Genomic DNA, 22044 nt, shown 5'->3' with positions numbered 1-22044 from the left:
GGCAACAAATAGTCTATGTCAACAGTGCAGAAAAATACACAAATAAGGATGCAAGCTTTAAACATTTAGCATTTGGATCTTGTGTTTAGACAATTGAGTAGCAAAACACTACAAAGTGCTCATCTGTGGATACATATAAAAAGGACAATTGCCGTATGACATTACCAAGCGATTGGCACAGCACATACAGTATACTGTAGATAAGGAGAAACTATGGCTACCCATCATAAACTATAAAAGGTAACAATTAAAACATTGACACATTCATAAAATTATTTACTTTAGGCTGATCACATTCACGGACACAATAAAGATTCCCTTTTACCAAACTAAATAAATATTCCACCTCCCCATTAACTAGTAAAAGCAGGGCCAGATTCACAACTAGGCAGCAGAGTCAGGCAGCTTTTTCTTGTATAATTATTGGTGCCAGTGGATGTTACTGACTGAGTGTGGTAAAGGTTATGGGTCTACACGATCCAGTGATGAATATCTGACCCTGAGTAGTATTATACTGAGAAGTGTTATGTGTTCTAGTGCTTCCTTAGAGCTCCCTAGTAAAGAGTGGTGATTGCATAACCAAATCACTTGCCTCCTTTCACTTTGAAAGACTCCACTGGAAAGCACTACCAAAGTATTATGGACTCCCTACCCAGTGGAAAGCACTGCCAAAGTATTATGGGCCCCCTACCCTCTCACAAGGCCATAGTGAAGGTGTCACTCTGTTACAGTTACACTCTCTAGTAACATACATCCCAACTTTTTAAGATGGGAAAGAGGGTTCACTTCCAGCACAATGTATTTAGACAATGGACACACTCCTGACATGTACACACTTACATGGACCATTAAGAATTTATATCCCAAAAATGATTGGTTAACCCCAGAATTGTTTTTTTTCATCATTACTTTTCCTTTATACCAGCTTTTCGAAATAGCAGACAAGATACATAAGAGAAAAGATAAAGGCTTTAGTGCAGGAAAACACTTGGTAGTTAAATAGAACCTTTTCATAGATATCTGTACCATTAGACCACAAAGAAGGACAACTGAGGAGGAAAGAGGGACAGTGGGATTTGGTTCCAAATGAGGGTCAGTTAAGAGCTATGCCCAATAATATGTTTATTCTACATTATGTAGAATCCATCAGAGAAGTGTGATTCTTTTGTTTGGCTTTGCAATGACATGAAAAGTTGGCACATCAATGTTTTCATTATTTTTTCACTCGACGTTGTAATTTTTGTGAGATATAAGAAAACAGCAAGTCAACTTGCCAGCAACCTGATAAATCAGTTGTCAATGGAGTTGGCCTTTGAGCCATTTAACTGTCCGGTATGCATGATTCATGATAATTTGGCATGTGTATCTCTGCTTCATTTGGCACAGGCAGTAGGCCCTGTCATATAGGTGATAAAGGCCCACGTCAGGTACATCACTCTATGCTTCCATATAAGTGAGAGTGCGGTGACTGCGTTTTGCACAGCTGACTTTTGCTCTGCTGTCTGTTTCAGTCTGTCAGACGTCAATAAACTGTCTACCATGAGGGAAATCTGTAATTCAAATGTTATTTCATTTATTGTTTGAATGGCAACTAAAAACCCAGCAACTGGGGCTGAAAATGACACCGTGGTTTATAGTCCTGAAAAAGCAATGAAATAGTCATTCATACCATATTTTGCACTCTGATTTTTATTCAGCTTGTGATAGGAAGCAGAGCAGAGCAGATGTGGGGTCATGGCGCAGGTTCATATACTGGCGCACACAGTCAGCCTGTCATATGTCCAGCCACAAAAATACATACATCTGATTGTTCACAGCCAGGGCGAATTTGATTATCTTGTACTATAAGGAAGGAAAAAAAAAATAATGTGGGCCTAGCTGGACCGAATTAACGTGGACCTTAATTAATTATTTTTTCTGATGTTCATGGCATGTAGGCTAAGTAATGTGTAATTGTAAAACTTCCAGGTATGTATCACCTCTTGCAGATTATGATCTTCATCTCATTACTGTTGCTGTACGGTATATTGTGGCATGTCGGGAATTTATTCTTGCAGCCTTCTAAAGTTGCTAAAAGGTCCACTTTAAGAAACTCAACAATTTAGAAATTCAGCAATGCTTTCCTTCCTATCTTTCATTATTGTTCCCATGAACATAGTTGCTTTCGCTTTCAAAGTATGACAAATGTTTTTTTTAATTATTGTGGGACACATGAAACATTACATAGCTCCACATTTGTATCTAAGCACCTGACCCAGTACCTAGAAGCAATGTGGAAATCGAATTCTTCATGAGCACACCTTCTTTATTAAGAAATCATTTTATTTGGAAGTTACTTTGTAGACACAATGTACAGGCTATGTCACTTGTATTGTTTCACCAATCCCTATTCTATATCTCAACTAAATTTGTCTATATCACCTCACATCAAACTAAATGGTTTGCATGTATTAAGAGGCTTGTGTAAAAAAAAACAAGTTGAACTAGTCTGGCTGCTGTTATTGGCTCTCCTTTCTGTTTCAGGTGCCGAATGGCCAACCCCTGTTACCAGCCAGTCATCAGGACCTAGACCTCGGGTTGTCTCCATTGTCATCTGGACTAGTAACCGACGAGCATCCCACCCATCCCTTTACTTTTGTTGCTGGCTTACGCTAATTTGGGAGGTATTGTCACCCACTTTGCATGTGGGCAGGCTGGTTAACAAGTATTTGATGGCTTAAGTCAGGGATGGCCAAACTGCGGCCCTCCAGCTGTGGTGGAACTACGAATCCCATGAGGCTCTGTAAGATTCTCACAGCCACAGACATGACTCCCGGAGAGGCATGCTTCATGGGATTTGTAGTTTCACCACAGCTGGAGGGCCGGAGTTTGGCCATCCCTGGCTTAAGTACTTGGACTGGTCAACTAAGTCCTAAAGGCCATAAGTTTAAAGCATTAAATTGTGGTTCATGTTTAATTTTTGTTATATGTTTTAATTAACCCCAGTAAACAGCTATGGCCATTTTTCCATATATGGTGTCTACGTTTTTTCATTTAATGGATAGCTAGCTTTATTGCTGTCCCAGTAGCTACATGTAATTTCATGGTTTTGGTGCTGCACAAGGTCTTAGGCTGGGCACAGACAGCTCAAATTTCTCAATTTAGCCCATGAGAGACAGAAAAAATCACTTGATTACCCCATCCACACAAAACAACGGGGATAGAGGAATCTACCAATGTATTCACGCAGCCATGGCTGAATAGCAGCTGATGTGCAGGGGATGATGAGAATCCATCTAAAAGATATCTCGAGACAGGGACAGGGGTGGAAAATCAATTAAAAATGAAAACATGCGGTGGCACACGGCGATGAAGAAGTGAAAAGTAAATTGGATTTCAAGCATGCACAGTACCATTCAATGTTTTTGTGTTCCCAAACTTGCTAACACAGTACAGTAGAACCAATTCAGGTTTGTACAAACCTAACTTAATGTTATTCTAATATTATATTGTTTTCACCCACTTGCAATGCAGTGTGATACTGAGAGGGAAAAAAGTTCTCCTCAGCTGAAAGGACAACCAACAACTTTGGGCTTTAAAACTCTGCAATTGTAGCATGAAAACTGCACACATGCTATGTCATTGTACTCAAAAGGCTTTCCTAAATGTATTTTGTATGTAAATAATTGGAGTTATGCTAATTGTAAATAATGGGAGTTCCATAAATATAGCTTGGGGAAATAAATTACTGGAAAATTATTCGTTTTCAAATTGCTCCCTCGTTCTTCCTAATTAAAGCTTAAAAAACAAATGTCTATGAATTTACTTCTGCTACCAGCTATCTATCCCCTCAACAACATCTAATATGCTAGATAAACCTACAGAAAAAAATATTGTTTGTGCAACTGACACATTTTCTATGGCTTTGAGACTGAAGTGGTTAAACACAGTTCAAAACAGTAGTGTCTGTGCCATAAATCAAGAATCCAGCTATATCTTGAAAGAAAAAAAATCATGCCTTAATAGATATTGATTATCGATGAGAAACATGTATTAAATTACATATAGCTTCATATCTAATTGATGACTGACTTGTCCCAAAATAGCATTTGCCGCACTTGCAAGTCCGAAGAGATTATGTATAATTTATATGATAGAAATGTATATAACAGACTGATATCAGGAAGAAAAACAGCATGCACTCCATGGTATCCAACTAGATTTCAGCTATCATCTTGCTACCGTAGTTCAGATATATATACACAACTTATGACTGCTAACACTTGATTGTGTGTCACTGACAGTACCGCTTTCTCTGTACTTCAGTTGGCCCCAGGGCTGTCTATCAAATAGTCAACCCAATGACCAACTAACACGGCAAGCTGACAACACTGCTGCTGATTGAATCTCAGGAATGGATTGGTTTAGGAGTGTGTCTATAGGAATGTTTGACTATTCTTCCAGAATCGTATTTGTGAGGTCAGGTACTGATGTTGGACGAGAAGGCCGGGCTCGCAGTCTCCACTCTAATTCATCTCAAAGATGTTCTATCGGGTTGAGGTCAGGACTCTGTGCAGGCCAGTCAAGTTCCTTCACCCCAAACTCACTCATCCATGTCTTTATGGACCTTGCTTTGTAGACTGGTGCACAGTCAGGTTGGAACAGGAAGGGGCCATCCCCGGCCTGTTCCCACAAAGTTGGGAGCATGAAATTGTCCAAAATGTCTCGTTGAGTAGCGGCACGCTTTACACCACGGCATCCGACGCTTTGCATTTCACTTGGTGATGTAAGGCTTGATTGCAGCTGCTCGGCCATGGAAACCCATTCCATGAAGCTCTCTACGCAATGTTGTTGTGCCAATCTGAAGGCCACAGGAAGTTTGGAGGTCTGTAGCTATTGACTCTGCAGACAGTTGGTGACTTCTGCGCACTGTGCGCTTCAGCATGCGCTGACCCCGCTCTGTCATTTTACGTAGCCTGCCACTTCGTGGCTGAGTTGCTGTTGTTCCCAGTTGCTTCCATTTTATTATAATACCAGTTACAGGTGACCGTGGAATATTTAGTAGCAAGGAATTTCACTGAACACCTGAATCCAATGATTTGGAGGGTGTCCCAATACTTTTGGTAATATAGTGTATATATACACACACACACTCAATATATATATAGATACATATATCTATATATATAAAATGTGTGTATTTTGCAGTTTGCCTGGAGTTCAACAAGTCTGTATCTGTACTTAAAGCTTAAATCGAATGCATGGGGTGTTTGTTCTGCAGAGATTTGGCAATCAGGGCTCTGGGAATTTGGATGTAACACTGGTAGCAATTCAAAGCTAAAAATAAACATTTCCAAGTGTGTTTATTATAAGTTAAGAATGATTTCCATTGTCATGTGTTGTTTTAAGCTTCCATTTACACCTACATATCAACAGGTGACATGGAAGGACTTACTTAACTTATTGGTAACCTGACTGGGAAATGAAAGCCATTCTATTATTTTGAGACAGGAGGACTTTAAAAAAAAAGAGCGATTATCACCACGGCGACATTTGCTCTGAGAATCTAAAAGTTTAGCACAATCTAATTATAGGAGCTTGACATTTAGGCCTGTGCACTAAAATTATAATGAACAATGTGTTAAGACTCGGAAGCGGAGTGCTACATTAATGAAAAGCAACTGATACAACAATATTTCTGCATAAAAGATCGTTTCTTATAAAATGTAATTTGTACATTTATTATGTAATTTCGGGTACTTTTTGTCAGTTTTTAGCACATTGGGAAAATACTTTTCCTCTGACACCAGTAGGTAGTAAATCACTGCCTCCTTCCCGCTATTCTCAATTTTAAAGTAGGTAGGCAATGGAGAAAAAAGTTGATGCGGACCTTGCATCAAAATAAAGGAACTGCTATTAAAGTGACACAAACTCAGAAGTTAAACCTGAAAAATGCATTCACGTACCCTAACCATCAACAAAAATGTATTTTATTTGTGTATCACTCGGCTGTAGATACTCAAATCATCTCTGAATTGGTGCTGACACTGTCCTTCACTCTGGAGGGTGGCTACTTTTGTTCCCCATGGTCCCTGTGTGTGTTGTAAAGTAGCCACCGATCCAAGATCACTCCTGTGATGGACTACAACCTCAATTTTAATTTGTACTGAAATTCACTCTATCACAGGAGTGAGCTCGGATCGGTGACTACTTTGCATCACACACAGGGACCATGGGGAACAAAAGTTGCCACCCTCCAGAAGGAAGGACAGTGTCAGCACCAATTCAGAGATGATTTGAGGGTCTACAGCTGAGTGATACACAAATCAGATACATTTTTGTTATTAGTTAAGGTACTTGAATGCATTTTTCAGATTTATCTCCAGAGTTTAGTGTCACTTAAGTAACACGGACAAGAGGAAAATAACTGGACGCCCTCTGCTGTGGTGGCTGATAGAACTTGCAGTTTTTCCATTGACAGATCCTGTCCAAGGATGAGGTGGCTGTGTGGGCAAAGCCAAAAACAGCTGCACCAAAATAAATATACAGCAACAGCTTGTGGGGAGAAGAACCCAGTGATTCTGGTAAGTGGGCGGGCAGTAGGGGGTACCTATGTGACCATGTTTCATGTTATACCCTAAATATTGGTGTAACATAAAACATGGTCCCAAAGGTAAACTTAGGCTTTAACCATTTTACTCATCTTACTCTCAAATGCCATTAGTGTATGGTTAGAATAAGACGTAGGCTAGCTCCCTACAATCTACTGCACTAAACATTCACCTTGTCCTTTACAATTAATATCTTCAAAAACATATTTTTCACCTTTACCAGGGATAATTTTTTCTCCGGAGACTTAGGGATACAATGCCCTTCTTTGAGTCCCAGTACTCATGTCACCAGAACACACATCTATATAATTGTGTACAAATATAGAAATGATTGAAAGGTGTTTGGCCACAGTAACAAAGCGCACGTCTGTGTTCACAACACGCTCTGATGAGCCCTTCCGTATTCAGCTTGTTCAACAAAAGGGAAACACTTTTGCCAGTATAGATGTAAGTGAAAAGTGTTTGGCTAAGGATATGAGTGTATATTACAAAAACATTTTCAACTGGCATCATCACCACTATCACCATCATGGACCGGGCAGCAAGGATGTCAATGATAAAAAAGTAGCCAAAAATGGATTTTTTTGAACGCTCTAGAACACCAGCAGAGAATCAGGAACTTCAAAAAGTAGCAACATCAAACAACCATGCAAAGAGGCCAATGCCAAGAAAGAATAGGGCAACAAAAGAATACCTTTATAGATTTTTGTTATTACATTTTCATTGAAGACCACTGCAAGAAATGATTTTTCACTGCAGTCTAAAAAGATATATATGTGAAATAAGGAAACATTGAAGTCCTCAGCAGCTGAGTTCCCTTATGCATTTCAGTGCTTCATTTTTAATTTAAAAAAAGCATACTTTTAACCAGGTCAGATTGAATGAATACATTTCAAGAAATGGTACAAGTAGTATATAATATAGACAAAAATCCTATTTCTTCAGCAGAACAGAATAAGAGTTAACTCACCTCTCCTAAGAATTCACTTTCTTCCTCTCGAACTCTGGCTTGATCCCAAAGTGTAATCTCCAGCATTCGTTCTCTAAACTCCCTTCGAGGAACCGGAGAGTAGATGAATGTTTGATTCCATTTGGGTTCTAATGTTTTCTTCACAGTCTTTGTTCTTCTTTTGTTCTTATCACTGTAATAAAAGTCAAACAATCAGTGTGGACAACTGTTTGCTCATTTTTACTTATACCCAGTAGAAATACTGATCAAAAAGAAGAAAAGAATACTGATGCAAGTTATAGGTTCTCTTTCATCAGTACACAAGGGTTAAAATTGTAAGAACGTTTAGCGGAGAGTTTCATTCTTGTAACTCCAATCACTCCCATCTAACCCATGTTGGAGAATACAGAGAAAAAAAGAGATGAGGACCCAATACCTCTGGGAAATGTAAGCACATAACCCTCCACTCCAAAAATGGAAGTTGCACAAAAAACCTTTATTTCGGACAGAGTTGTTTGCATACGGACAACATAGCAAATACAGTTGGGCTAGAGGAGGACTTTGTGAGAGTACTACGAGAAGGCTTGACTATGCCAGGACCATGGTAAGCAGTGACCTGAGTAAGGCAGAGGGCAGTTAGCGAAACGCCTGGAGAAAAAAAACACACAAACACTGGAGAAAAGACAAATCTTCTACATACAGTGCTCTAGCTAGAAAAAGAACCTGGCCAAGACACCAATGACAAACAATATGACTCCGTCCTGAAGGGGAACAAATCTTTAGAACAAGGCTGCAAGGAGTTAAATTAGAAAAATACACCTCGTAATTGCTTTAACTAAATCCCTTTTGTGCACCCAAAATACTAATCACTATTCATTACACACCGCTTATTAAAAACCTATCAACATATTTTATTTATTATCAGACAGAAACTTTCATGCATTTTGCAGGCACTGTCTTAGAATCCTCGAGATTGGTTATCTGCAATTAAAATACTTTAATGACCTTCATTAAGTGATATGAAACCTAATTAAAAGTAAACTGGTATTTCAGACTGCCCCTTTCATTAGTGACATGCTAATTCAACATTATCTCTGTGTGACGACACCCATAAACACAATTTGCTGACCCATTGTCACTGGCAGCTGTTTGATAACAGAGTGAAGTGAAAGGGACAATAAGTTATTTTTGACAGCAAATAATTTTCTTGTTTCAGACATCAAATGCCCAGCATTTCAGATTTCATAAGGATAGTTTCTCTGCTCCGGTGGCCCTTAGCCATCACAGTAGGCAGTTTAGCAAAACTGGCAGCAAATGAAGAAAAATGTAGCTGCACATACATCTCGGTCTGCTGAAATGTTTGTTGGGTGACAAATTCAGCCTTGCATCCAGCACCATCCCTATATACAGTGGGGCAAAAAAGTATTCAGTCAGCCACCAATTGTGCAAGTTCTCCCACTTAAAAAGATGAGAGAGGCCTGTAATTGGCATCATAGGTAGACCTCAACTATGAGAGACAAAATGAGAAAACAAATCCAGACAAATCACATTGGCTGATTTGGAATGAATTTATTTGCAAATTCTGGTGGAAAATAAGTATTTGGTCACCTACAAACAAGCAAGAGTTCTGGCTCTCACAGACCTGTACCTTCTTCTTTAAGAGGCTCTTCTGTCCTGCACTCATTACCTGTATCAATGGCACCTGTTTGAACTTGTTATCAGTATAAAAGACACCTGTCCACAACCTCAAACAGTCACACTCCAAACTCCACTATGGTAAGACCAAAGAGCTGTCGAAGGACACCAAAAACAATTACTAGACTATATACAGGGGGCCACTTATATAGACATTGGTCTTACTTTAGCCGAAAGGTGCCTATAGACATAAAAATATTGCTACTCAATCGGCTGACTACGATTAGAAAATTAACAGGTGTATATGCACTCTTCTAAAGACATCCCCTGACCAACTAAAAAAGCAATCTGTTTGATTTTGATTTGGTTTGATTTTCCTGACAAGCAGCTATCATTTCATCCAAGCCAGCAGCAAGGATGTTCTTCTATTTCCAAATCATTACTCCAACACATAAACATTTACAAGCGTGTTTAAGAGGCCCTTTTACCTTGCCCATTCAGGCAACAGTGTCAAGCTCACTCAGTTATACTCACCTTTACAACGCATCCTCTGCTACTCCTTCTTCCATCCCAGCTTCCACAAATTACCTGATGTTTATGGTTATGGGGGAGCATATGACCTCCTCCCTTGATGCAGTGCTAGGCCTGAAACTGTCACTGTCATCACTCCCTGCAAGCTCCAACGCTGGCTAACACGTGGTATTTTGTGGCAGCTGCAATGGTAGAAGGATCGTGGGGGAGAGATGTAAAGGTGAGTATAAGTGTGCCAGAAGTAGACATTATAGAAACCCTGAAAGACCTGAATGGTCAAGGTGACAGCAGAGCCAGAACAAGGTCCTCTGGCTCCTACGGCAAAGATGTCCTCTGGAGCCAAGATGGCGCATGCATTAACATTGTGATCACAGAGAGGAGTACCCACCCCTCCTACATGCAGTAACAGCCCCATACCATTAAAAAGTGCTAGCCTGCTTTGCAGCCCCCTTTTCTAAAGACACCAGCCTTCTTTAGTGGCTGGACATACTGTGACAGCAGGTGAGAAGACTCAAACACTTCACAGCCTCCACCCTTCAGCTGTCTGCTACAAAGTGCTGGCAATGCAGAAAGTGTAAAAAATTACAGTTGTCCCCTAGATTCTGAGTCTCTAGACAGGTTTCATCTAGCATACATTCAGATAAATGACAGCCTAAATTAATTAAACAGCAGAGGTCCCACAGTTTTAAGTGTACTCCGTCATTGTAATGTTGACATGACAGTATTAGAACTTTCTGATTTGCTGCTGTTCCAAGGTATCTAGTTAGCTACATGTTACAATGACAGAGTACACTTATTGAACTGCGGGTTGCTGCTGTTTGATTCATTTCGGGTGTCATTTATCTGAATGTATACTAGATGAAGCATGGCTACAGTGGGGTTATTGAAGACTTCTTTGCATTCCCCTCTATGCTACAGCTTGCAGTGCCCTAGGCATCTGCCTTCTCTGTATCAGGGTCACCCTGCCCTAGATGACAGGGTCACCGTAAATGCAGATCTTCTTGGTAAAAAAAAAACTTTCAGTGGTTAGATGGTTATGTATGTCTGGCTGTGAAATCTAAATAGCTAGCAATATTGTAATTTTTGCAGATGACACCTAATTATGTAGCATTAATAAAATCAGCAGCAAACTAACACTATGGGTGAATCCTGAAAAAAAATTGCAACATGGGCGGTTAAATGACAAACCTAAATACATTTTTAAAAATGTTATGCTACCTAAACCTTGGCAAACGCATTATCCCCGATAAATTAAACTAATTAGAGTTTGGCAAAACAGAGATAGAGAAGAATTTGGGAACACTAGTTAACAATAAGCTAAATAACACCCATCATCAGCAGCAGCACAGGCAAACAAAACCTTGGGATGTACAAAAAATGGAGATAATTGAAATGTGAAGCTGTGATCATATGGCCCAGTATGCTAAAACCTGGTCCGGATGGGCACTATTTAAAACTACTAACACATACAAAGTTATCATGGATCCTAGTAATAAAGAGACCCTTCACCAGGGACCTGGTGAGCGTTTTACCTTGACTGACATCAGCCTATTCTCAACCCTATTAACCATGTAGCTGTGTATGTGACATACCTTCGATCGGGAAGAAAATAAATTTTAACATAAGGATTTCTCGGTCTTCCATCTTCCCTCGATGGTAGGTCCTTCGCTCCTAATATAGTGACTATTAATTGATGACCACCTTTGTCATACCAGAGTTTTATCTGCAGAGTAGAAAGAATACACAGTTTGTCAGTAGCCGTGTCAATGTTTCTTTAAATATAGTTGACATTACACAGAAAGGTTGTAACTGAAGATTGCACTACAAACATTTTGCTCTTTGAAAGCAAACCAAACACTGATTAAAGACTAGATGACCTACAGGCTTACTTATACAGGTAGAACCAAGATAAATGTTGATTGGAAAAGTCTAATATCCCCCAACATCCAGGTCTCACCAATGATCTTAATTTTCCATAATAACCATAGATGATTGTTTATTAATTACTATAGGTTACTGAACTTGTTTCCCACTGCCATTTGCCTTAACAAATAAGCTTGATAACACTGCTCCTTAATGTTCGGAACCTACATTTTGTGTACGTATAATATACATAACATGGCACTTACTCAATAAACCATAGATATATATCACACAGTGATTACTCTATTGGCCAGCTACCAGCTTGCAAATTGGAAAATGTAGGAATAGCAGAACACTGATGCAATATCATCTCCCTGCGTTAGAATGTCAGACTATGCAATGTATTAGAGCCCGATTGGCCCACAGTGCTGCACCTCCCTCTTGCAACCAAAGCCCTGATGTGCAGAGAAATATGAGAACCGAATATATAAAGATAGATTTGGGGTTGTTAGGCCCGTGGAAGTAAATACTTCTTTGCTATATCCTCGGTTGCATCTAGTGCCCATAATATGGTATTTTCCTGATAGTATATTTGATTTAGAAATAAAATGTAATAAGTATGTTTGCTTTGCCCCACTTAAACAGAACACACGTTCACAGAGTCTTGGTGGCGCAATGGCTTTTCAAATTGATGATATATACAGGTGAAACTCGAATAATTAGAATATCGTGCAAAAGTAATGGCAGTAATTGCTGCAAAAGGGGCACAAAACAAGTACTGAGTACATAAAATATTTTAGGGCAATACATAAACTTTAATATATAAGAATAACATTAAGCACAAGAGTGGCCCAAACTGTTTAAGCCATTTAATAGTGAGAATTGACATGTAACATTATATAAAGGTGTGTGGCCTATAATCAATGGCTGCAGTTGCTATTGTGTTTCTGATTAAGTGGAGGTGGTTTTATTAGCATTTATAATGGGTTTTTTGGGGGGGGCCGTGAATAACCTTGGCTAGAAGTTTATTAAACGTAATGCACATTACTGCCTTGAAGTCTGCTGAATAAGGCTTTTTTTTTTTATAAAGGGCCATGTCGCACTAACCATCCTGGACAGAAAACACTATATAGGGGTAAACAGGGTAGGGAAAATGCTCAGCTACTTCTATGTGTCACTTTTCCTGGCCAACTGGATGAGCAAGAAGTCACTCCCTCCCTGACCACTTACATGCTGCAGCATTTTCGTCAGTGATGCTTTGCTCATCTAGCTGTTGAGGGTGTGACACATGAAAGAAGATGTGGTGTGTTTGTTCTCGGTAGCAAGAGCTCAGTGTAGTAGTTCTCATCCAGGGACATTCGGCACAGAGACAAGTGATGAAGACTGGAAGAAATGTTGCCTGCTCTGACAAATTTCAATTTCTACTGTGATATGCAGATGGTAGTGTCAGAGTCCGAAATGCACAGCATGGATCTTTTAGGATGAGGTGGTGCAGGCGGGTGGTTTTTAGCATAAACATGTTGCTGACAAATTTCCAGAAACTACATGATGATATTAAGGGCCCGTTCATACCAAATCCAGATCATCTTGAGACCAGACCAGATTTTTCCGGACCCAAAATGCATCCTAATGTATCCCTATGCTATTTCTGATCTTTATTCACACCAGTGCAGTCCGCTCCAGACCAGACCAGAAGAATACCGCATGTCTTATTTTGTCTGGTGTGGAATGCACTGGAACACATGAAAATGCATAAAAACGCACTGGAATGCACTGGTCCGCACCTGAAAGCCGATTTTACTCTATAAAAAAAAACCCGCTTGAAAATGGTAAAATCGCGGTAAAATCTGGTCCAGATCTGGTACGGAAAATGGTGTGAACCTGTCCTCAGTCAGCAACATCCCTTGGAACACTCAAACTTGTGCTTTACCCAAGCAAACAATGTTGCTTAAATGCTTCCCAAGCCCCTTCAGCACATATTGAACCTTCCTTCACCTGCCACCTATCTCCTCTGCCCCTGGGATTGAGAAAAGAAGCCCTGTGTAAGCTCTAAACTGCTTTAGTTAAAGGAGAACTATGGGGTTAGGGCTTTTCCCCATAGTTCTCCTTAGGGTAATGGGAGGACACAAACTAGCGTCCTTCCGTCACCCTAAGCTCGCGGTATACTGAGACGCCACAGCTGAAGCGGATCCCGACAATTATGTCTGGATCCGCTCAGCTGCGTGAGTGACAGCTGGCTCTGCCTATGTAGAGGGCAGAGCCAGCTGTACCCGCCCCCTCCCCCGTCCGTTCCGCCAATCAGCGCTGGAGGATTGGAGCGGGGAGGGGGGAATCCGGCCACTCCTCTGTCACGGCAGAGAGCTGTGACAGGATAGAGAAGTGAGCGAACGCCGGTATGTGTGAAGTGAAAAGCTCTCACCTCATAGTTCTCCTTTAAATGGTCCCATTAGACAGTGCTGTGCCAATAATCAAGCACCAATGCTGCCCATACACAGGAGTAATGGGTAATTTCATTGCTACTGTCATCTGAACGGAGAAGTGGGGATTAAAGAAAAGATCCATATGTGCTCCTGGGCAGAGGGTATTAAAGAGAACTTGTTGTTTTACCCTACTTGAGCAAAGCACAGGTTTGCTTTAGCGTCAGCCATGCACAGCAGTAAGACAGACTAATGTCTGACTGAGAAAGACAAGACCTGTAAAGACACGTGCCAGTTCTAAAAACCTCCGGGACCCTCTGCAATCTCCTGTGTGACTGTGTAGAATTTTACCCTTTTCCCTGTTTTCGTCACTATAATGGAAGATTTGATGTGCCCACTCATACAGATATTTTTTTTTAACAAGCTAGAAAAGCTAATTGTGCAATGTTGAACATTTCTAACAATCAGAGATTGCTCCTAATGCATATGCTACTTTAGCAGGCAATGCCACAGTTAAAGAGACCCTGTCACTAACTATAACATTGCAGGTATAAGTACAGAAAAACATACTTTATCTTGAATGCACATATAATCTTGTGTGAAGTTTTTTGTTGAAGAGAATGCTCTGGCAACAGGGTACAGAGTACAGGGTACTCTTTAAGTACACATTGCTTGTCAACCCAAAAGTGTGCTATGACTTGGTCAAATCTCCCAGTGAGTATTTTATCCAAGACTTCAATGACACCTTAAAGTGAATGTGTGGCCAAGGTACTGAGAATAAATTATTCACATAGTCCTAACAAACAGCAAATAAGCTTTAAAACAAGCCCAAACTGACCTATGTAATTGCAAGTACTACGGAGTAAATCATTATCAAATATCACAACAGAGACTCTGAAGTCAGGTTGCAATTGGTTTCTGAACAGTTTAAAGTATCTTCTATTTTTTTAGAAGGCTGACAAGCTGCTAAATACCTGCTGCCAGAAGAAGCAAGGGAAGATAAGCTGTGATTTCAGTGTCTCTATTTTGAGGAACATTGTCTCCACAGTGCTGGCATCCACAGAGGTTAGTGAGGGCCAGTTTCAAAGCTTATTTTATTATTTTTAAGAGTTTTTAGGTAAATTAATTATTGAATGCCCATAACCCAGACACACTTCACTTCCTCTACTGGTTTTTCTTAGGCAAGCAGATTCTCTCACCTTCTACTATATTGTTAATAATGTAAAATAAACAGAAAATTAAAGTCACCCAGCCACTATATAGAATATTCTCAACAATGGCATATCTGTAAAAGAAGACACAAAGCACTTATCTTTCCCAATGCTCACACCACAGAACCCCACACCGATGATGCTGAGAATCGCCCCTGAAAAGTCACTTTTGATCTCCATGGTAGCGCACAACTCTCATAGTTCCTCCCTCTGACTTTACAACAACGCTCTCTAATGCAGTGATGTGAGATCAGAGTGAGGATCCAGTGATATCTGCAGGGGTCAACACTCCCAGAAGAGTTGGTTTTTTAGCAGACTTCATTGGACTAGTTTTCAGCATCAGAGAGGAGTCATATGGTGTAGGCAGCAGGAGAGGTGAATTTTGTAGAATTGTTTTAACCTGGATCTGAATAGTAGGTGCCACACCCCTGGGAATTTGAGTAACAAAAAGCAGAAACTGGGGTTTTGAAAGCACCCTAGAAAAGATAACTCCAAGAAACAATGTACCATAAAAAATAGATTTTAATAGTGATAATTTAAGAAGCTGGGTAAAAAACTAATTAATAAAAACAATCAACTGAATAGATAGCTCCCTATAAGCTCACTCCATGAAGAAACCTTCCATAAATGGTTTACATGATTCTTAGCGCATATATGGTATCAATACATGTGATCTGGTTTAGATAATTGGAATAATATACCGTATATACTCGAGTATAAGCCGTCCCGAATATAAGCCGAGGTACCTAATTTTACCACAAAAAACTTTACATCATAGTAGCAGTCACATTACATGATAGTGGAATAGTACTAAGCAGTATTGGAAGGGTTGAGGATGCAGGAGCTAGTTCAACGTTTCGCGCACACATGCCCTTCTTCAGGAAGAGGGAATATATAAAAGAGATAGTCAGGTCATTCGATTTGCCATCCGACAAGTTAGAAGAGGATGAAGAACGGAAAGAAGGGATATCGTCCCATCTGTCTTGAGGAAGTCTGTCCTCCAAATGCCTCCAGGCCACCCACAACCAGCGGCCGGGACGTGTTGGATGGCAAATCGAATGACCATTTATGGAAGGTTTCTTCATGGAGTGAGCTTATAGGGAGCTATCTATTCAGTTGATTGTTTTTATTAATTAGTTTTTTACCCAGCTTCTTAAATTATCACTATTAAAATCTATTTTTTATGGTACATTGTTTCTTGGAGTTGTCTTTCGGTGCTTTCAAAACCCCACTTTCTGCTTTTTATTAGCAGGAGAGGTGAGTATTTGTCTTACAGGTATGCTTTTGCTGAGTATTTTCTGTATAGCAGCAGGGCCGCTTTAAAAAAAAGTAGACTGTGAGACCAAATTGCACTGGCTGTGGAAGGTAAGTGCGGCTGGGAACTTACTACTGTAACCCTTCAAACAATATTTTTTAAGAGTGGCCAACAATGCAATTACATTTTTCTTAACTGTTTCAATGCATTACCAAATATACTTCAGTTTTAGTAAATGTATGGCATATCTGAATCAAAATATGTCCCGCAAACAAGATAGAATTGTGCAAATTACAGCTCATAGGGTACTAAAAAAATTAAAATGTTGCTATAGGGCATGCTGGGAACAGATGTCACAGGGGAAAAAGCTTTGGGGGGAAAAAAAATCCAAGCCACAGAAAACAATTGTATCTTTCATAAAGGAAAAGTGACAACAATGGCAGCTGAAATCCCATTGGTAGTTGCCACAAATAGCAAATACACTTTCCTTTATTGCAGTTTTTATACAAGGCTACTTTAAACAGTGTACGCTTCAAATTAAATGAACAAATAAAATTGGAGGGAGGAAAACAAATGTGCAGACTTCAGTGCATTTTCCACACTAAGACAGAAAGAAAAAAAAAAAAGAAGAAATAAACAGACAGCTTTATGTTTCAGGCAGAAAAGGCCTTTACCTGGACCCTAGGAACAAAAGGCGGAGTTCTTCTATTAAGGCTTTGGCTCTGGTAAGCAAAATAAAAATAAAAAACAAAAACAAAACAAAAACAAAAGAAAAAAAGACAACAAGCTAAAATTAAAACAAATTCAAAATAAAACACAAGTATTCAAATCAACATTAACAGCAACAAAGTTCACATCAAAAACACAAATTTGTAGCAAACATAGTGATGAAACAAACTGCTGACTGACTGCCATTCACTGACGACTTAACATTTCAGCGTTCATAAATAACAAATTATCAGTTTGAACGTTTTTCATTTTTGTAAAATCTTAGATCATTGATATACATTCCTAAAAAACAGAGTTCATATCATTGCATCACTTATAAATGATAGCCCAACCATACTGGTGGAGGAAATGAGGTGATGATGAAGATAGGCACTATCCTTCTTTTTGTTCCACTTTTTTACATAAATAAGGTTAAGCCCTGCGTTCCTTTCCAGTTAATCCAGCACATACATACTATCTAAACCTGACCCAACTGTCACAGTCCTAGTTTTGTTTGCTTTAGTTTGACTGCTCTATAAAAGTTACAATCCTAAAATGTTTGAACTATTTCAAGTTTTGAACTATTTCAAGGGACGTTTTGTGTTGTTAAAGTGGGGAAAGACTAGTATCTCTGTTAAAGGTTTTATTTATGACTATAATAGGGCCAAAGGGAGATGCATCTTTGTCCTGGTGTAAGGAACTTACGCTGCATCGAAGCAGTATACCACGGCGGGGCCGGCCCCGTCACCAGCGTCCCGTTGCCAAGCGACGGGCGGCTTCCACTCAGCGTTCCTCTCCTCCTTCCGTTCGTCAGCTGAGTCGGCGTGATGACGTGGCAGGCCCGGCGGCGTCCCGTTACCAGGAGACGCTCAGGTTGGGTCTCGTCTCCGGCTCCTCCCCCAGCCACCGCTCACTGCCTACAAAACGGTAGGCTCACCACTTGCTCGGCGTTCTATCAAAGTAGTACGTCGAGCAAGTTCTCTAGGGACACATGCTACCGAGAACCAGTCTGAGACTCCTGAACCTGGCACCTTCTGCTCCTGAGACCTGGACTTTCTAGCTTGCATACCTGGCAGTGTGTCATCTGATCCTCCAACCAAAACCGCAAGTAACCATTAGTGCTCTGGGGAAGATAATACCAGGGACGAAGCTAACATACATATTACTCTCTAAAAACATTGTGTTACTGATTTCACTGCTGCATAGGACTGTTGTTCCCAATTGGTGTTTATGGAAGAGTTCAGGAGTGGGGATTATAAGTGATCTTGTTCCAACTGCGTATTCTCTTCATACTGAGACTGTGATCACCATACACTCCTACTCTAGAGCTAACCCCACCTTCATCATTAGTGAACTGAACTAGTGAGTGAGAAACTACAAAACGTATCACACCCCAATGCTAAGTAATTGGAGTTGATAAACTGCATAATAGATAACTGCCTACTTAGTGAGTTGATGGTGTATGATGTGACAGGGGTTCCGACTGCACTCACTACACTAAAGTGTGACTGTGAACCCTCTTCCTGAACCATCCCCATCTAAGCTCCGCAGCTGCGATCCAGATACCAAGCCGCGCTTGCACGGATCGTTACACCTGGTGATCTCCACCAGGCAACAGACTGCAATGAGAACCTGATAGAGGCTAACTCATTTACAAAAAATAAGTTAGCAGGTAGTCCAACACACAGCTCCTTTATTAAAGATAATTCACATACAACTCATAAACACAGATCTGTCTACATGAACTGTATATTAATATGTCTTTTATATACACTGATCAGCCATACCATTATGACCACTGAGAGGTGAAGTGAGTAATCTTCACCAGCAATGTTCTGCTGGGAAACCTTGGGTTCTGCCATTCATCTGGATGTTACTTTGACACGTATTTCCACATATCCCACCTAAACATTGTTTCTGACCAAGTACACCCCTTCATGGAAATGGTATTACCTGATGGCAGTGGCCTCTTGCAGCATGATAAAGCACCCTGCAAAAATGATACAAGAATGGCTGGAGGAACACCGAGTTTGAAATGTTAACTTGGCCTCCAAATTCTCCATATCTCAATCCGATTGAGCATCAATGGATGTGATGAAGAAACAAGTCCAATCCATGGGGGCCTTGGCCTACTTTGCAACTTACAGAACTTCAAGGATCTGCTACTAATGGCATGGTGCAAGATACTTCAGCATACCTCGAGAGGTCTAGTGGAGTCCATGCATCGATGGGTCAGGGCTGTTTTGGCGAAAAAAAGGAGGACCTACTCAATATTAGGTTGGAGGTCATAATGTCATGGCTGATCAGTGTACTGTATATTGTGAGAACCGGCTGAGCAGGTATACTTTATATTCATCCACCCCTTCAACAGTCCATCCAAAATGGAAAAAAATATGGTGGCTTGAGTTTAAAGGAGTAGGTCATTGGTTATTATTTGGGTGCAGTAACTTAGTTGTCAGATGTGATTAATTGATTTTTGAGTGTGATAAAATACCTAAAATGCTTATGCCTATTTTATTTTGCCAACAGCAATGTACTGATGACTGTGTCCGAATAAGGCATATCTCTTCCTATTTATAAATAGCAGAAAATTCAAGAACTTGCATGCACGTCAAACTCCTACACATTTATGTCTCATTGTCCTCCTGAGGGATGCTGTGCAGGAATATGGAGTATGCATTGTCACAGGGGGAGGCCAGAAAGTGGAACTCATAACCAGGCCACACTGTCACAGTTGAAGATCTCCCTGCTGTGAACAGGAATTAAGACCTGCCATTGGATTGCATCATGTTTACACAAACAAAGGTTGAAATAAGTCTCTCTTCAGTTTTTTAAAGCTTGGCAAAATTTGCCACCTGACATACTGAACCAGGTAAAGCTAAATTAAAATGTATGTGCATAAAAATAAGATGCCCATTAAAAAACTAATTTTGTTTTGGGTACACAGTGATGGAGATATCCTTCTGTGAAATTATGATTACCTTAACACTGTTGCACCCAAAGATTTAGTTGCAGCACAGTGAAATCATCTGATCCTCTCTCCCTCTCCCTGGACACTGATTGTTTAATTTATTCTAGTGTCAGAGATCAAAGCTAAGAAATAAACTGTCTTGTGTAAAGGTAGGTAGGTAGGTAGGTACTGACCTATATTTTAAAGTCAGAGAATCAAGCTAAGAAATAAACTGTTCTGTGCAACGGTAGGCAGCCACTTACCTAAGCAAACCTGATAAAAGCTGGCAGATATCTCCACTTTCTCAGGAGCATAAACTGATTCTGACTAGCTGGCACATAACACAAAGCCAAATGCCAGCACAGAACATGCTTAGGACAGGAAGTTATGTGAGGGCAGCACTAAAGAATAACAATGACAATTTGATTTATGTAACCCCTTCTGTACATTTGTAATTAGCTCCATGTGACCTTTAATGTACGGAAAGTCTGGGAACTGTGTTTCCTACATATAGGAGTGGCTTGAAAAATTCTAGTAATTTTTTTAAAGGCTTACTTAAACACAACTTTTGATGCTGCTTTATGTAAAATTATTTTTGATAACATTCACAGATTATATTATAACCATTTGATCAAAAAAATAGATATTTTAAGTGAAGGTGGTTAACAATGAGCAATTTCCAATACACCTCCTATCCAGGAAGCCCAAATGATACTTCCTTTAGCCTAACTTGACAGCTTACATAAAAAAATAAAATGCACAGATGAAACTGACCTGTCATAAATCTAGGCAGTTTGCAACAAACCCTGTGAGTGGCATATGCATAAGCAAAGGATGCCTTAACTGAAAACTGCATGTCAAAATGATGCGTGGATCCAGTAATACAAGAAGTTGAAAATACATAAATCTCCTTTGTTTGCTATAAAAGTTGATTTGGATCTTTCTCACACTAACTCTCAAATCTCCCTATTGGTCTAAAATGCTGCCAGTCAAAATAAAAAGTCCAATAAGGTGGACCAAGGGCCAAGTTTGACCTCTACAATAAAAGTTAAAGTGACACTAAACTCAGGAGCTAAATCCTAAAAATGCATTCAAGCACCTTAACTATTATCAATTCTGTACCTTATTTGTGTATTACTCGGCTGTAGATCCTCAAATCATCTCTGAATTGGTGCTGACACTGTCCTTCCTTCTGGAGGGTGGCTACCATGGGAACAAAAGTAGCCACCCTCCAGAAGGAAGGACAGTGTCAGCACCAATTCAGAGATGATTTGAGGATCTACAGCCGAGTAATACACAAATAAGGTACAGAATTGATAATAGTTAAGGTGCTTGAATGCATTTTTAAGATTTAACTCCTGACCCTAGTGTCTTAGTAGCTTTTTTACTCTGTTCTCTCTCTCTGGAACTTCTGAATATTTTGACGTGCTTTTGACTGAATTTAACCTCAACTTTCACAATATTTTATAGAATAGCTCAAGACTGTGACATGTTTACTTGAAGTTACATAAATGTCATATATCTAAGTTTCTGAATGCGCGTGGAAATATTTAGTGTGATAGTTATTGTGGCACTTTTATATTATTTAACTTGTGTTAAACGTATCTGTAAAAAAAATTAAAAAAATAAACGCAACTGGACTTGATGAACTAGCTTTCTCAATTCAGAATGACAAAAACAATCATATCGCAATGCATTTTGGGGAGAAAGCCATTAAAATTGTACGAGATTATTAAAAAAATCTAAAAAAACTGGCAGACTATAGAAACCACCTGCGCTTTCACCTCTGATGGCAGGTAGTCAGATGGTGAGAAAAATAAAGCAAGTCCAGTTGCCTTCAACATTTTTTTACAGATATACCATGACCTGGATGAACGAGAACCTTCACAGATATTTTGTTAAACTTGTTCTCCTTCCTGCGGTAGATTGCACACT

General features: G+C 39.8%; 1 protein-coding gene across 1 annotated transcript in view; it reads right to left on the bottom strand.

Moving 5' to 3' along the window:
- RIMS2 (regulating synaptic membrane exocytosis 2) overlaps positions 1-22044 on the bottom strand; it is a 532133-nt gene that overhangs the window by 162477 nt on the left and 347612 nt on the right. The window contains exons 13-15 of the mRNA XM_018559015.1: positions 17126-17173; positions 11298-11428; positions 7561-7732 (exon numbers count right to left, since the gene is read on the bottom strand). Of these exons, the coding sequence (XP_018414517.1) occupies positions 7561-7732; positions 11298-11428; positions 17126-17173 (351 nt within the window). The remainder of the gene's footprint in view (positions 1-7560; positions 7733-11297; positions 11429-17125; positions 17174-22044) is intronic.

The sequence above is a fragment of the Nanorana parkeri genome, unplaced genomic scaffold (genome assembly GCF_000935625.1).
Source record: "Nanorana parkeri isolate BGI_ZX_2015 unplaced genomic scaffold, ASM93562v1 scaffold16, whole genome shotgun sequence".
Classification (NCBI taxonomy): Eukaryota; Metazoa; Chordata; class Amphibia; order Anura; family Dicroglossidae; genus Nanorana; species Nanorana parkeri.
This window is presented reverse-complemented; position numbering and strand designations above follow the sequence as displayed.